At 35.8% G+C, this 17,767-nt stretch overlaps 1 protein-coding gene across 3 annotated transcripts in view; it reads right to left on the minus strand.

Moving 5' to 3' along the window:
* Positions 1 to 17,767, minus strand: part of ANKS1B (ankyrin repeat and sterile alpha motif domain containing 1B) — a 452,062-nt gene that overhangs the window by 210,716 nt on the left and 223,579 nt on the right. For all 3 annotated transcript variants that reach the window (XM_075497691.1, XM_075497704.1, XM_075497700.1), the window contains 2 exons: positions 15,550 to 16,133; positions 13,451 to 13,523 (listed from right to left, as the gene is read on the minus strand). In XM_075497691.1, coding sequence (XP_075353806.1) covers positions 13,451 to 13,523; positions 15,550 to 16,133 — 657 coding nt within the window. The remainder of the gene's footprint in view (positions 1 to 13,450; positions 13,524 to 15,549; positions 16,134 to 17,767) is intronic.

Here is a 17,767-nt window from a genome sequence, read left to right on the forward strand (position 1 = left end):
AGGATTTGAAGGCATTCAAATACAATATCTTCCTGAATATAGGGCAATGAAACAAGAAAATACTGATTCTAGTGTTATGATCATGAACTCAGGTTAACAGTCTGGGTTAGAAAGCAAATGAATACACTTTAGTTAGTTCAATATTCTAAATTACTTCATTTTCTGTAGGTGGAACTAAAACTAGAAACAATTCTGTGTGCTGTAAATTCTATAATAAGCCAAAGATTTTTAACTAGCATGTGATGTTCTTGTGATTACTAGAAATGTGAGCTTCCAAGGATTCATATCTATTTAAATCCAAAGACTACTAGATTAAGAAGGAAACATGAGTGAATCAACTGAACTTTCAAGAAGCCATTATTAATTCACTTTTAGTAGACTTAGATCTCGATGTAATTTATGAAAGATAAACTTCATCATAGTCTCACTTGCCACAACATCTCTAACCCTAACATATTTGTAAGAGTAATACCCATATCATCTCATACAAAAGACCACCAAAGATATTGAAGAAAGTTTTAGAGATTTGCCCTTAGTAATCGCTTTATGGTTTTCATACATCTATGTAATGAAATCTACTATGAATTTTCATACATCTATGTAATATTCCTAACTTCTATCTTAGAAGTTACTTCTAGAAGTTACTACTACTTAGAAGTAACTTTTATCTTAGAAGTTAGGAATATTCTGATCTCTTTAAAGTATTTCCTGGGCACAGGTTATGAAAGCCTCATTTTTCATCAGATACTTTTAAGTCTACTGAGGTGCTAATTCCTATTCTGCATACATTTTTAACCTGGTATTGAACTTGATTCTGCTTTAAGGAATAAATGGTGTTCAATTTAGTGACATCAGTTGAATTAAATATTAATATACATGGGTGTAAATGATTACATAGTTGCAAGGATCAGATTAAACTGCAAGGAAAAAGCTGAACCTAAGCAAGTGAATTCTAAAACTCTCAAGTAATCTGATCATTCTTTTCAGGACATTTTTCATGGCTTGGAAAAAAAATCTCTTAACCTCTGGAATTACAGTAGGATGATTATGAGAGCATTACAGAATGAGGACACCATTAGCTTGTCACTTTTTAGGCACACCAACAAATACTCTGGCATTAACTTTGTGAAATACAGCCAAACTGTCCTTGTGGAGATGACATAGATTATTGGTACTCCCACTGGACTGTCATGGTTCAGTGGAGAAACAGGCAAGACCTCAGTCCTACTGGAAATAACTTTGAAAAATGTTTTAATCCATTTTTTTCAAGCTCCGAAGTCTGCAATCTACCTTTGTTGATCCTTTTATCTCCTATCTAGATGGGCATAGCTCAGCAATATTCAACCCCATGGTGCAGAAAGATAGAGTATGTACAGCTCAGTGACTTTAGGGATAGGTCTGACAGAGGAGAGAATTGACCAGGAAGAGTAGATTGCAGCATTAACATTATCATCCTCAGAAATGTTTTCAAATCCACTTAAGAGTTAGGGACCCATTTACTACCAATACAATCCAGGAGGTAATATGAGTAATACTATTTTTAAGCAACTTTCACACCCAATTTATTTGAGTTCTGACTGGTTTTGTTTATATCAGTGCAATTTTGTAAGGCTAGGCTATAGGCAGGTATATCCAAACTTTTAAAGTGAGAATAACTTTTATTCACTTACTTTGATTTTCTGTACAGTAAGGTATACAGTTGTTCTTAGCATTGTCCCCAAACATGCTTAAACATCATACTACTTCACTCTCCATTTTACTACTAGTTGTCAATATTTATGAGCTTCACGCCCTTGGAAGTCAATGAAAATCTGATTTTCTGAGTTTTGCATTCTGTGTATTCATACCATTCTGCACTCTGTCTCAAAACAATTATTATGGGTGTATACGAATATGGTATAGGTCTACTTCATGCCATATGTACTTACTAAAACGCCTGTCATTTTTATAACTCAATATCTCTCACTCCTTCTAAAAGGAAATTATCTAATGTAAGAATATTTTAAAAATACTGAAACAAGGCTCCAAGAACAGTGGTATGTACGCTATTTGAATTTTTATAGATTTGAGTAGTATATTCAAACTGCACATAAATTGTTCATGTCTGTGGTCATATAGACTTCTATTCTAACCATATTTAACAATAGAATGCAAGTATCAGATATCAGGTTAATAACAAAATGAAAGAAGAGATGGTAGGGATTCGGTATGCTTTACTCCTCTTTCTGAGATTAAGTCTTTCTACAAAATAAAAAAAAAGTATATTTAGGTCTGACAAACATTTTACTATATGCTCTCCAATGAAGAATACATCTTTTGTATTAATTCTGTGAGAAAGAAATATAGTTTGGTTACTCAGAACTAACAGTACAACTGACCAGACTGCCAAGGTTTAAACTTTTTCCAGAGGAGAAAATATCAGTACCGGAATGGGGTCTGAATCGCCTATGCTATTTCACTAAAACGTTACATCTGATGTGGGGTAATACCTCTGAAAAGTCTCAGTATATTAAGTCAGTCAAGATTACATGTTAATCCTCCAATTAAAAGAGAGTTTGTAGAAGATTCCTGTGCTCAAGCAGTCCTATTGCAGAGTATCTAAATTTAGCATGACAAGATCTGATGGTCACAAGTAGACTACAAAAAAAATTGACAAGAATTAGGCTATACATTTACTGACTGATGAATGTCAATATTTATGATATTATAGTTCCATTTTCTTAAGTTTCTCTGTTTGCTGTCGATCTTCTCTATTCCTTCTAGAAGACATATGCCAGAAATCATTTATTCAAGTCTGTGAATATAATGATTGAACTGCTTTACAAACAGTTTTGGAAAAAGAAGCCTAACATTGAACATGAAAAGCATGGACAGAGATAAAAGATATATGTTGATAGGCACTTATAGAGAGAGTGGAAATGTAAAAAGAAAATGCATCAGAGTTAGAGACTACATGGGTAACTATGGTCTGATGACTTACATTTTTACTGTATTTTCAGTTTAGCCTGTGACTTAATTTGTAGTAGGCTGTTTCAAAAACAGCTCTGATTAATTGGTGTATGAAGAGCATATAGCTGAATATTACATTTATGACACTACAGGGTAAAATTGCCAATATAATAGGAATACATGAATAACAGAAAAGAAAATAAATGCTTGCAGCTTTTTGCATCCAACTCCCATTGCATTTATTATAAAACATAGCTAAAAGCTCTACAATTATCCTGCAGTTTGCCCAGTCTTCTGTAAGGTTTGTTTTGGGATTCAATGGATCATTAAAACAGATGCATCTTTATCTCTTGCTTAGGCTTTTACAATGTAGAAGTCAACAAAACATTAATCCAATTATTTGTGATTTCTTCTGTAGAATTTATATGATCTTTGGGTAAGTTCAGTGGCATGCAATGCATTATGACTATCATGTTCTCAGTAAATAAATGCCCCAAATATTTCTTCTACATGTTTTACAGCTATATGGCTTCTGTTCTCCACTATTTTATAATCTTGTCAATTACATACACTTAAATTACCATTCAAATAATTCAAAATGCAGAGATTTGTAAGAGAAATATGAAGATTGGTATGAATAATGCATGAATAGAAATGCATGTGTGAAAGCACCAGAAGAAACAGTGCTACGAAGGGTTAAAGGTATGGTCTGTATTGATAACCAAGGACACAGCTGACAGAGGTAAAACACTAAGGAATATGTTTCTGTCAAGAAAAGGAGGAGTGTGCTCTGATAAAAGAACAGCACAGATGATTTATCAGCAGAAGACCCTACACTACATAGGAGGACAGCAACGACATTACAGCACATTGCATGTGATATTCATCTTCCTGTTATTCCAAAAGGAAGACAGACTCTAGCCCTAAAATATCCAAGATAAGGAAGCAAAACCAATGAGCACCACTGAAGTAAACAAAATTTTGGATCAAAAGAACCATACCATAGCACCTGTTGACTCCTAAAGATCTGTCCAAAAACCAGTTTGCTATTGCTAATCAAAAGGAACCCAACAGATGCAATGAGAATGCAACAGTCAGCCTTCCATGTCACACACAAGTGACCATGGACAGGCAACTTGGACACCCACGCATGCACACCTTGGTGCTTTTGGATATAGAGTGTGAGAGTGAGTGACATTTGTAAGAGAACGTGAGCGAAACAGTTTTGCCTGAAACAAGAATCACCTTTGCCTTCCATAACATTTCGTATTGACTTTAGCTGCCTGAATTCCCCCCAGCAGCTCTGCCATTGCGACTTAAAATTCCACGTTCACTTTGCAGTTGTTAGTAAGATACAAGGAAGTGCAGAATCAAACCCAAATGTGTGGCTCTGTTCCCTACAGTGCAGCCCTATAACTGATGGTAAAGAGTTCACAGACTTGCAGTTTAAAAATTTCAAACTGCATATGCATTTCCTATCGAGGAAGCATCAGAGGAGGCATCAGACACCACTGGGAGCAGAGACCAGCTGCTGGAGCTGTGTCCTCTCATCGGGTCCCTCTTCTATCAGCTACAGAGTCAGGTTCCCTCTGCTTTTTCTTTTTTTTTCCTCTTTATGATGCTACAGATATTTCGGTCTTTTTGCACAGCATATTGGCTTCAATGGGGAGGTGGGAGTTGGGAGGGAAGTGATGTTATCCTTATTTCGCAGTCTGGTTGTTGCGGTTGGCTATTGCAAAATTAGAGTAGTGGGTTCAAAACTGTAAGCTTAAGAGGTCTCCCACTTTGTGAGAGGGTGCATGGCTCATTTTATTAAAATCTATGAATTAAATCCACTTTATCAAAGTGCTTAGTTTAACCACACAGAGATTTAAAAAGGGGAAGTAACTGCTGCAAAACAGACACCAAATTATAATTATATACTTTCAAGCATATAACTTACCACTGTGAAAACTGCCTTATGCCAACATGCCTACACATATCTAATTAAAATTCTGCCTTAATTAAGTACTTATATTTTATCTGTTTTCTGCCCTTGGAGGAGTGAGGATATTAACAGCTTTGGAGGAAGACCACTTTGCCAAAACTGCAACCATATGGCAGCAAACAGAAAAGGGCCAGCCTAAAAAGGCTTCATTTGTTAAAAGAAAGTTTGACTTCTTCTGAGTGAAATTTTAGCTTCTATAGGCAGAACCATACTAGGGAAGATGAATGCTTCATGTCTGAGTAGTGGCAGTGGAACAGATGGAAGAAAGAGATGAAACTGAGCATGTAGCTTCTGGCAGTCAAAGGTCTGCACAATTTCCATTACATGCTACGGCTGTACAGGGCACAACGTGAACTCTTACTCCTCTCATTCAGCTTTTCTGGCTGTGGCACCACCTGATTCCATCTTTTCCTAGTCTGCTGAAGTCATGTCTGCTTACTTTCCCAACCTTTGTGCTCAAACTCATGTCCCTCACAAATCTGAAGAGCAAAATTTCTTGCAATTTTCCCCACACTGCGAAGGAGTCATTGATAATAATAGCCTTGGTCATGTCAGTAGAGAAGGCAAAATAAACAAAGAAAATAACTTTTGTATGATGACTGCCTACAACTTTCATCCCAATACGAAAGAGCAGAAAATACACTACAAAATGTATTCTAATACACTGCTTCATGACCTACTGCCTTGGCATTGAATATGTACTACATGACATAGAAACATGCATATGTAGTGGGTGCATCCAGAAGCAATAAAGTCTTGCTTGTGGAAAAAATTGATGTAAACTGGAGTTGTAGGGTTTATTCTGAATACAGCAAAACCCATCTGCAGCTCTGTTACTTTCAAATGAGATACGGCTCACGTGGAGTCCACCCAGGCATAGCTGTCAGTGTTCCAGAGTCCTTCTGGTTTCCAAGTAGCTCTAGAAAAGCCAACTCATGTGTCTCTCTGAAGTTGTAGACATGATAATACATACTGCTAAAGTAAATATTTCAAAAGATTTGCTAGGTCCCTTGAAAGTGATTTTTTTATATGGTATAATTCAGTTGCATACACCTCTTCCAGTAACAAGCAGCATTAATTTTTGAAAGGCACTCACTCAGGTAGCCTCAGTGAGCAAAGCTTGGAGCCTTGATATTGATACTTCGACACAGATGCTGAATGTGATGCTAGGATTACCTCCAAACATAGGGAAAGGCACTGTTCACGCAAAAAGTCAACAAATAAGCTTTCTAAAATCCAAACTTGCTAAATGTAATAAGAAATTTGCTTATTTCAGCTCTACAAAAAAGGCTTGTCAGTATATTATGTTCCAAGCCAAAACTGTAGATCAAGAAACTGAAGGATAAATTCAGGAAACTGTACCCTGTATGCCTCTAGGTAGAAAAATGAGGGCACTCGAGGATAGATACATGCTCAGCTGACCAAAGAAATTCTGACTACAGTGCACTTGTATGCACACAAAAACTGGATAGTGCATTTACGGATAGCATCCAAAAAAGAATTCATGATTAGCAGAATTATAAAATTGTAAATCACTCTCCATGTGCTAGAACATAGTTGACAGAAGTGGTTCTCTCAAAAGCCCAGCTCAGTCCTAAACTGACTGTAGATTATTTTGATATGGAGTGACCTTCAACAATTATTTTCCTTGTCATTATTTTAATTGCTCTGACTTGAAACAATTCCTACTTTAATCATGATGATGATATGATACCCATTACCATGTTAAAAAAAATTATCTCTGAAGTAGATTATTTCTTGATTATTCCCTTTCAAGTGACTTGCAAATGTAAGTAAACTCTGAATCACACACCTCTGAACAGCTACTGAGCTCCAACTAACATAGAAATACTGCTATGCATGCCTTGAAAGGCTTTTTTATTGTAGAAAAAATTGTTTATAATTAGGCAAAGAAAATATGAAATTGAAATGTTTCTTCATTTTACCAGAGAAGTGCAGATGGCTGATATTTAAACATATTATCTTTTCTAAATCCTTTGCGAAATATATGTTACTAATCAGTGTAAGTATCTACTATGCCAAAAAAAAGAGAGCTGTTCCATTTATTAAACTCTACCTTGTAGACAGGTTCCATCTAAATCATGTTACCACAGTAGTCACGGAATCATTACAAAATAGACTAAAAGTGACTTAAAACAGTGGCCTATTCCATTCAACTGACTCAAGCCAAGGTCAGTTATACCCAACCATGATTTTTTTAATTCTGGCAAATATCCAGAAGTCTTTAAGATGCTGCTGAATGTAACAGAGGTTATAATCTCCCTAATAATCTATTTGGATGCTTCGCTATATTGCCTTTATAATTTTGTCCTGGGGAGAAGAGAGGGAGATTAATTTCAGCTAGTTTTAGACAGCTACATCTGAGGAGGTCCTCTAGCTCCCTTTATAGATACTTCTAGTGCCATTTGCCATGCTTCAGACATTTAGATATGATGAACAATACCGAAGAAGTGCCTGCTTATTTAACAGTATCAGTGGCTCGGACGTACTCAATGCAGTCTACACTGCAGAAGTCTGAGTTTAGACACTTAGAATAAGATCCATCTGTCTGACCTACCGTTATTTTCATCAAGCCCGTGTTTCCTTAATTTGCTTACAAGAAAAACACATGAAACAATGTCAAAACCTTAACTGAAGTCCAAATACTGGGCATCTACTGCTCTTTCCTTACCTACAAAATCTGATATCCTCTCCTAGCAGGGAATTAGATTGCTTTAATAGGTTTGCTCTTGGCAAATCCATGTTGTCTCTTACTCATTTCCTTGTTATTTTCTAGCTACTTTAAGTAGTTTATCTGTTCAGCAACTTTTCTATGAATTGAAAATAATTCCCCACATTCTCTTTCCTTTCCCCTTTTAAAGATAAGTTCTACATCATTCTCTTTTAGTCTGTTGGTACCTCATCCATCCTCCGAGAATTCTCACAGAAACCCACTAACAGGTCTAAATTTTTCAGACAGTTATGTAACACAAAATGAAGTTCATTAAATTAATTTTAAGATACCTAACCTATATAACCTATTCTTTCCTTATCTACAATTGAGGTTCTAGCCCTAGGATTAGCTGTGCATGTCATATGCTCACTGGTGACCTTTTCAGTAAGCGTATGATAAAAAGTCATTGTATGTTTTTGCCTTCTCTGCACCCACTATGAGCAGCTTTACCTTTCCTGCAGTACCTCTCTTAGGTGCCAAAGATTTCTTTGTTCTTCTTCTCCCTATTAATGTACTAATATAATTATGTTATATTAAATCTTCATTTCTCTTGCTAGTTGCACCTCACTGAGTGCTTTGGCACTTCTGACTTGTCTCTACACGCGTGTGTTATTCTACCATGCTTAGTAAATAGAGAAATTTTTCTCATTATGTATAAGGTGAAAGAAAAGATGACAATTTAGCCAAGCTAGTCTTTTACACTTTCTTTTCTTCACATTGGTGAAGCTTGTACTATGGTCTTTAGTAGTGTTCTGTTGAAGAACCCACAGATTTCTCTTTAACTTGCACCCTAGAGATTTTTTAAAATAAATTCTCTGAATTTATTGACTTCTACCTGCTTGTGAGACTTCTTTTTCCTAGGCAGTCTGTCAGTGTAATTTCTTTCCCAACAAGTGCTGTGGTAACTAAAATCTCCCATTACTATCAAGTCCAATGGCTTTGGATATGTACCAAGAACAACCATGTTCTTTTCTGCTTTCCTGGATACCAACAGATATTTAACAGCTCTAACTAATCCTATTTTCAAGATCTCAAAGCAACCATCATATTTTTGAAATACAAGCCACCATTTCCTCTCTTCTTCCCTTCTTACTGAAGAAGTTATATCCTCTACATGACTGGATGACTAGTGTAATATATATGATAAATTCTCTACAATGCCAATTTTGTCATAATCTTCAATTAATTCTTGTCTATTCCTCATTAATTCTTCTGTTAATTCTTCTCTGTTCCTCTTTCTTCTACCATTAGTATACAAACAGCTAAGATACCTGGCAAACTGACCCATGACTCTTTGTCTAGACACCTCTTTAATCCTGTTTTAAATAATCCTATCTTTCTCAGGGGTTAGACATATGTCCAATTTGCATTATTTAAAATTAAGAGTTTTGTCCTTGCCACATGGTCCTTAATTTAAAGTTCTCTTCTCTCAGAATAGAAGCCATGTAGCTATATTTATTAGGGTGTATCTGACTGATGCTTGACTTGGATGGGAGAGGAGAGACAATATCTCTTGGATCTTCAACTTCTTTATCCATTGCCACAGAGCCTTATAAGCACTTTTGATTTGCTTAGGATCATTCTTGGCAGTATCATTAGTATTCTTTATAATATGCTAGAGATTGGTAGAATCCTTTGCACGTTGGCAAATTTGGACTCGTGAAGAAACACACCAGCCATAATGTAAGTGCCAGGTGGTGCAGATGTCTCCACATCACTTTGAGTAGAAGAAGGTCACTAGACAGCACCACCTTTTATTTCCTCTTGGTAATAGAGGTTTTGTACTCCTTGGGGTAGTGGTTTTTTTGTCTGTTATCATTGAGATTAGTTCTTACTTGCTCCTTGGTCAGCACTCCTGCTTTTAATTTCAGTGGTAAACTATTCAGATGTTGAATGCTACATGCCCTCAGAGGACATTGGCAGCCATCTTCCTCTCTGTAGTTTCAAGCTTACTCCTCACTACTGGTACTGCTACCAAACTGAAAGCTGTGCTTTAATTTTTTTGTTTCCAAATGCATGCTGTGAATGAAGTCCTCATGACCATACTCAGCCTTTTGTTTTGATTCTCTCCTTTCACTGCTCCTCTAATTGCTTCTTGAAAGATTCTCCTGGAGATCTAAAAGAAGTCTTTCCAGATTTCACCAATAGGATAATACAGGCCAAAGTTCCTGTAAATTCATTCAAAGATTTTATCACAAGATGTCATCATTGTCTAATTTTAAATATAGCTATTGAATTATCAGTGTATAACGTATTTCCTCTCAAATGTTTTTCATTAACAATGAGATAACTATGTAGTATAAAAAGCCCTTCATGCCTGGTAGATTAAGAATATTTCTGCTAGATTAAGAATATTTCTGCTTGAATTTAATATACTTTTGTTTTTACTAACAGTCCATAAAAAAACTGAAGTATAATATGAAGTATAGGACTAAGTAAATAGTAAAATGAAGGATGCCATATCAATCTACATTTGCTCACCAGTATTATCGGAAATTTTACTGTTTGCTAAAAAGTTATTAGACAAGAAAAGGGAAGTTTCCTGAATGTAGTGCTCAATAATCTAGATGCTTTCAGTTCAACAAAGAGAAATCTCTCTGACTTGTACACTCTGAACATTAAATACATTATTTTTAATCTCTTCTGTATAATCTTTTTTACAGATATAGAATAATAGAATCATAGAATCATAGAATGGTTTGGGTTGGAAGGGACCTTTAAAGGTCATCTAGTCCAACTCCCCTGCAATGAGCAGGGACATCTTCAACTAGATCAGGTTGCTCAGAGCCCCGTCCAGCCTGACCTTGATGTTCCCAGGGATGGGGCATCTAACACCTCTCTGGACAACTTGTTCCAGTGTTTCACCCACCCTCATTGTAAAAAATTTCTTCCTTACCATCTAGTCTGAATCTACCCTCTTTTAGTTTAAAACCATTACCCCTTGTCCTATTGCAACAGGCCCTGCTAAAAAGTTTGTCCCCATCTTTCTTATAGGCCCCCTCTAAGTACTGAAAGGCTGCTATAATGTCTCCCCGGAGCCTTCTCTTCCCCAGGCTGAACAACCCCAACTCTCTCAGCCTTTCTTCACAGGAGAGGTGTTCCATCCCTCTGATCATCTTCATGGCCCTCCTCCGGACCTGCTCCAACAGGTCCATGTCTTCTGTGCTGAGGGCTCCAGAGCTGGACGCAAATATATTCAAGTAAAACTAACAAAACTCATATATTTATATATAAACTGACGAAGTATTTCAAAATTATATTACCTGATACCATACTACTTAATTTTTATTTCTAGGCATAGGCCAGATCTTTACATTTGGCTGAGTTATGCTTAGCACAGAGCCAGGAAGGAGAACAGAGAAGGTGAATGAGAAGTTCTGAGACAGAATTTAGGACCTCAGTACTACAACACTTGGGCAGATAAAACCCTAAGTAAAACACATAGGGATCCAGACAATGCCAGCATCTGTAACTAATTAGACAGGGGCTATGTGAGGCACCTCTGAGGAACACTGGGGCACCTGAGATGCTTCTTGCCAATAAACTATAGGAGCTTAAATAGAAGAAGCGCACACAAAAAAAGCTGATTTGCTGCAGAAAACTTGAAAGCAACCCCTTCATTGGGGCTAAAGACATATCAAAAAATCTCTTAGGTTGTATTATCAGTAAGAAAAACCTGTGTATTGCCTTGTGGTAGTTAATAAGTGGTAATTAACATAAACTAAAATCTTAAGTCAAGTAAAATCTGTTGTTAAATATATAAATATCACTGTAATAAGGCTCCACTTGATTGGTTACTCCAATCTGCTAATGGTGAGAAATAAAGACTCCTTATTTTCGGCTACATAACCCTATTTTATAATTTCATTAATAAAAAAATAAGAAGATACTTGAAATATAACATGTTTGTTATAATGTATTTAATGCATTTGATATTATAATATTTCCCTTTGCTTTGCTGCCTAAACTGTGTTTGACTGAACCTGGAAAAGGCATAAAGGAATGAAAAGTGGAAAACATACATGTGAAGATGCATATAGCCAGCTCTATAACAGAAAGAAATGTCTTTATTGCAGTCTGCATGTGCAGCAAAATTGATTAAATTTAAAGAAAAGTAGTTGTATTTTGATTAAGAGTATATAGCTTGATTTCTTCATTAAGAGCAAAATCAGATTATCATTCTAAACTAGATAAAGATCATTAAGGAATTGACAGAAAAAAAAATGTTGGCTTGCAGGAAGCTGCACACCGAATAGAAAAAAAGTTGGGACTCAGAGTCCCCTCTGGGAAAAGACGAAGCGAAGAAAAGAGTAGATCTCCTGCCAACTGAAAGAGCTAAAGAACCAAATGCCACTTTGAATGCTAAGAAAAATAATGCATGCAGTAGAAGCCACAAAATGGCTGATGACAAGAGTTGAGAAATATTTTCTGATCTTAAAAAGAATAAAGTAGAAAAAGAAAAGCAGTGGTCAGTCACAGGAAGGGACAGAGTAGTACTTGCACATCACGAAGTTATGCAAATTTGCGTACGCATACTGTTGCTTTTGTCTCCTTTTCATAGCTCTTACTTGCTGTGCAACTTCTTAATGGATGCCTGATTTTGCATTTGGTGCCTGTGTACTACCATGATAAAAAATAATAAGCAGCAAATCCTGAATTACTTATAGTATCTTCAGAAATTATTAACTATCTCCTAACCTAGAGTTTCTCTATGAATAATTCTCCTTTCCAACACTGCAAGTTTCAGAAAGAAAAAATAGCCTGCCAGGACAACATGCCTAGCACTTTTCATGATATTGACCCTTACTCTTTTATGAAAAAATAATCGGAATCTGCTTGTCTTATCTGCAATTATATTTTTATTCAAATCAGTTATTTTCTCTTTTTCCTAGATTCCCTTCTCACTGTCCAGCTCCTGTTAAAACAGCTGTGTCAACTCTATTTAATTGATAAGACACAGTTTCGTCCTGTACAGATATAATGCTCCATGAAATGAACGGTTGTTAAAGTACTTTTTTTTTAAAAAATTGAAGCGATAAGGTACATAGTCTCCTGCCCAACACAAAAACCCAAGTAATGGCATGCAATTGCTAGCAGGGATGTACCAGTACAGGTGAGTTAACATAGCTCTGCCTCAAGACCAAATTATTCAGACATACAAGTCAGTTTTCTTTCCATGAGTTAGGAAGAAGACATAGTAAAATACTTCCAAAATTCTTATCAGCACAGTTGCATAGGTTTATGCTGACACACCAACAGGCTAGTCATGACTTATAGTTCTTAGAATTCACCATGGTAGGGAAGGTTTGCAAATTTTCCTGTCATTGCTAACACCAGTCACTGGCTGTCAGCAGCATTTTCAGCCCTGTGCCAAATATTTGCTTGAAGCAGCATCAGATAATATAATGCTTTAAAAAGTGTCAGCAGCTATTGGATTATATATACTCAAGGTCCCATCATTCCAAACAAAAACTCAGCTGAAAAAGATTGGAAAATATCCCCCTAGTAGAAAAGCTTCAGTATGAAGACATTAATGGAATATTTTTTTTCTGGTAAGATTTAAAAACAACATTAATGACTCCAATATGCTATTTAAAGTAACAGCTCCAGGATACTGGGCCTAATGCATCTCTAACAGTAAACAACATTGATTCTGTTCATGGTTATTCAAATACCTACAAATGATTTCAGCACAGTGGGTTACTTAGCAATAACTTATCCACAGTTTCCCTATAGACAGTTAAGTCAAAATTAAACAATAGTTAGTTGTTTTTCCTTACTTGTAGTGTGATCGTTCATCTCCCCCAGTCCAGTATTAATTCCAGCATCTATTGAACTCATGATTTTATCAATCTACAAAAGAGAGAACAGTGAAAACAATTGATGGACCCCATCTTTGTTATTTTATTTTAGTTTTTCATGCATAAATTTATAGCATTACTACTCTCATTAGGAAAACAACAATCAAGATTGCAAAATGCAAAAATCAAAGGTAGAAAACTAATTTCTACATTTTGATTTTTATTTTGCAACGTGTGTACGCTAGCAAAAGCTAAAGCTTGAGACTAGTATTTCTTTTTCTACAGAACAGTTCCTTTCATACTGATGACTCTGGTCATCTAGGTATATCTCATTCTTTGAAACTACTTTGTCATATTTCGGTATATAAATACGAAGGAGAAAAATGCATATATTAAAGTATATGACGGAATGGATTTTAATTTTATAGGCTCGTTTTATTTGATGATAACTGTGAACCACTAGAGGTATATTTAAGCAGTAATATTAATATAAAAGTAATATAATTTCCTAGCTCCCTTTTCTCCATCCACCCCAAGACCACTGAATAGGTATGAAACGTAGCTGCGTCCCCACATACCGCAGAATGATATTGTTTGTGAAACAGCACTACATTGATCCCAAAACTCATTTGCACATTTCTAAATTACATTGAACTTACTATGTCAAAACTATTATACCTATTTTATTTTCCGTAAGAACAGGACAAAACAAAAAGTGAATCAAAAGGCTGGTGTTGTCTAAGAAGGCAGACACAGAGAACCAGGTTTTAGTGAGGTTAATATTAGGACTATTAGGAAAACTGTCTTCTTTTTAAAAAGTATGTATTAGTCACTGGCGACAGGAGAGAATCTGGAAATTATGTCAGAATCTGCAGATTTAGAATTCACACCTTTTTTTTTTTGTTTGTTTATAAACTACATTTTTCTTACTCTTAAGAAGAATCAAACTTGATGTCCCCCTAAAAAGGCAAACTTGGACCTGACTCGTTTTGGGATTTCATAACAATGTATCCACGTTATTAAGATCAGAACCTGATCCTAGTTACTAAGATCAGATCCTGATCCTAAGTACCTTTGCACTGAGAAAGTATCTCCTCTACAACAAAAACTACCTTCAGATGCCCTATCAAATCAGACATTTACATGAGCTGGAAACCTTTTTCTAGAAAAATAACCAATCACACAAACAAGCTCTGGGTTCTTTCTGAAATAAAATGGCACTCTGGAGTACATACATTTCCCCACAGCAGTCATTTTAAAGAGAAATGCTCACTTCTCTGTAATACCAGTAAAGATCTAAACATTTCCCACTCTTAATTTACATCAGTAAGATGGGAACTTTTGTGTCTATGAAGAATTATTTACATTCTTGAAATTCAGCACAGGAGAAAAAAAAAATTATAAGTAAGATGTTTAAAAATTATTTTAAACCTATTTGCGAAACTAAAATAAAGTCTCTTGTATGCGCAAGCACGTGCACTACATACTCAGTATGGACATTTCTTTTCATAGTCCCGAATTCATTGTAGCTATAAGTGTATTCCCACTTCACATGAGTCAGGTATATGCCAAGCATTCTGTACACAGGCTACATACCAGTTAGATGATATGTTATATAGGGAGGGTTTGTAGAATGCATAATCAACCTAAAAATCTCAGACTCTTCATTCCTGCCATTTTCTCTTGTCTCTTGCTGGCGGGCTTTGCCATGGTGGGAAAGAATTAGCAAATATGTAAATAATGGGCATAGCTACAAAGAATTTTATCAATTTTATTAGTGTCAGTGGTGAGGGCTTAGTAGAAAATAATTTCAATGTCACAACAAACTGTAGAATTACTTCTGGTTAACTTCATTCACTATGGAAACAACAGACTTCATTAAGTGTGCAGCATTTTGAACAGAAATGCATTGCATTTTGTGCCAGCTGTCAAACTACCATGCGTTACACTATAACATACTCTCTGAGGATTTGCCGTGTGCAAGATTCACTTTTTATTTCATCTCTGAAACTGAAAACAATAACAGCATTTTCACAATATCATATATTTGCTTGTACTTAAAAATGAACAAAACTTACTTCTTCCCATTCTGATGTGAAGGAGGGCGTTCTCTCCGAATTCCCTTTGGAGCACTGTTGGTTTGGTGTGGGTTCACTCCAGTTGCTTCTTGCTTTTTTGTCATTTGGTGGATGGGTGATAAGATTAGAATCAGATTTCGAAACATTTTTGCACAAATGCATTTCAAGCAAAGTCTTTGGTAAAGATCGTATTCTCCCAAGTGTGCATGCTCGCTCCACAAATCCCCCAGTAGTAATAACCCATTGTTCACTTATCCTTGTTGATGTGCCAACCAACGTATGATTTTCTACTGGTTTAGTTTTAGTATGAAATATGGTTCTGTTTACAACTGGTGGCTTTTTTTTCTTAACAGGAGGATCAGTGTTGCTTTCTTTCCGTAGCTGTATCTGCTGCACTGTGCTCTTGCTCAAAATGCTTTTGTCTAGTGGACCACTGCACTGGTTTGCTTTGCTGTACAGCTGGAGTGGATTATCAGGTGGGTCACATGCAGGTGATGATCCATGAAGTAAACCTGCAAACTGTTCAGCGGGGTGTCCTTCAGGAAGCTCACTTTCAGTGGCTGTTTCTCCCTGGCAAAGACGCTCTGAAATGAGAGAGTACCTTGTAAAAAAACAGGGTGATAAAATACTGTGAACAACAAAACCCTTACTCTCTGCAAAATGACTTTTGTATGCTGCTTGGTTCTTTCTTATGTACAGAAACAAAAGATACTTATGCCATGAACTGATTTATTAGTCTCTTAAAAAACAATTCTCTCCTTAAACTTGACTATTTTATCCCGACTGGTTGAAAAACAGCCAAAACCACTCAGTGCTACACATAAATTCCAGGAAGAAACAAATTTATAAAATAAAAGAGGTCATTGCTATTCCATCAACTTGATGGTGTCTCTTTTAATTTGTTATTGAGTTGAAATGTGTACAAATTATATAGCTTAGTATGATGAATTAGCTAGTAACTTTATAGGTAGTAAGACACATGAAGGACCAGTATTGTCAGGAGTATTGTTAGTAATTTTTCTTTTTATAGTCATTATAATAATAGTGAATTTACACTATGATGCCTTTGTACTGACAGCCTCTAAAGAATAGATCTGAGTGTTGTTTTTATTTCTGGGAACTTTTGAGAATAGATTCAGAGTAATAGTAACCATTGGGAAAAAAGAATAGGAAATCAAGTCTTTTTGAAACAAGTTTTATATGCAATTTAGCACACACACACAAAAAAGGAACTACAGAAAAAATGCACTTTTTGGCACAGTTCAGAATGGATTATTAAAAATTTATAGCTCTTTTTATGCCTGTTGCTGTAAGGACTAGGAGACCTTTTTCTACCTGTGCTGCCTCCTTTAAAGTGTTGGTGTGGATAACATCACTCTATCCACATGGCATTAATTTTGCATATTCTACTCAGAATAACTGTGTCCCCACTAACAGTTGCATCTCTGTAACTACTTCATTAAAGATAAATACATTAATGTCATTCCTGCTAGAAGTTGTATGTTCATATGCAGGCTCTAATTGCAGAACTGTATGCACAGCACTAGCTACCAGAAGGAATCAAACACAGCATCATGTCATAATTTGCAAAGAAATTGAACAATTTCCTCCTATTTGCTAAACTATCTGCTTGTAAAAAAAAACCCACAAATCTCAAAATATCACTTCTAAAAGGAGGCAGTATTTGATTATATGAATGATAGAAGAAAGATTTTGGTGTGTACTTCAAAACACCACCAGCTCTTTTACTAGTCAGCAGCTTTAAAGTGTAAAATTATGTGTTTTTCTCATTTGTTAAAATATCAGGATAAAATTCTAATCAAGATTAGGAGTGCAACCTAAGAAAATCTACTTTTCTTCTTTGGGAAACAACTGACTAAAATATACATTTTAGACATTTTGCAACTAAAAAGATGGGGGGTGTTATGGCAAAAGGTTGAATGTGGGATGTGACAGAGCTTAAGGAATCAATAATGCCAGAGAAGTTGGTTTGGGGGGGGAAAAAGCAGTGGAAAAGGAGGACATGGGACATTCTCACTTTCTTTGACTTCTGAAAGTTGCTGAATTAATTGTATGTCTGCAATTTTGAAGGTGAACTTAAAATTAAAAATAAATTATGCAAATAGTGTTTGACTTTGGTGTTTTTCCCTTACATGAAAAACTCAGTAGCTGGGATTCAGCTCCAGATTAAGACATCTCATTTTACATATCTACATAG

Source organism: Mycteria americana, chromosome 1 (assembly GCF_035582795.1).
Source record: "Mycteria americana isolate JAX WOST 10 ecotype Jacksonville Zoo and Gardens chromosome 1, USCA_MyAme_1.0, whole genome shotgun sequence".
Lineage (NCBI taxonomy): Eukaryota > Metazoa > Chordata > Aves > Ciconiiformes > Ciconiidae > Mycteria > Mycteria americana.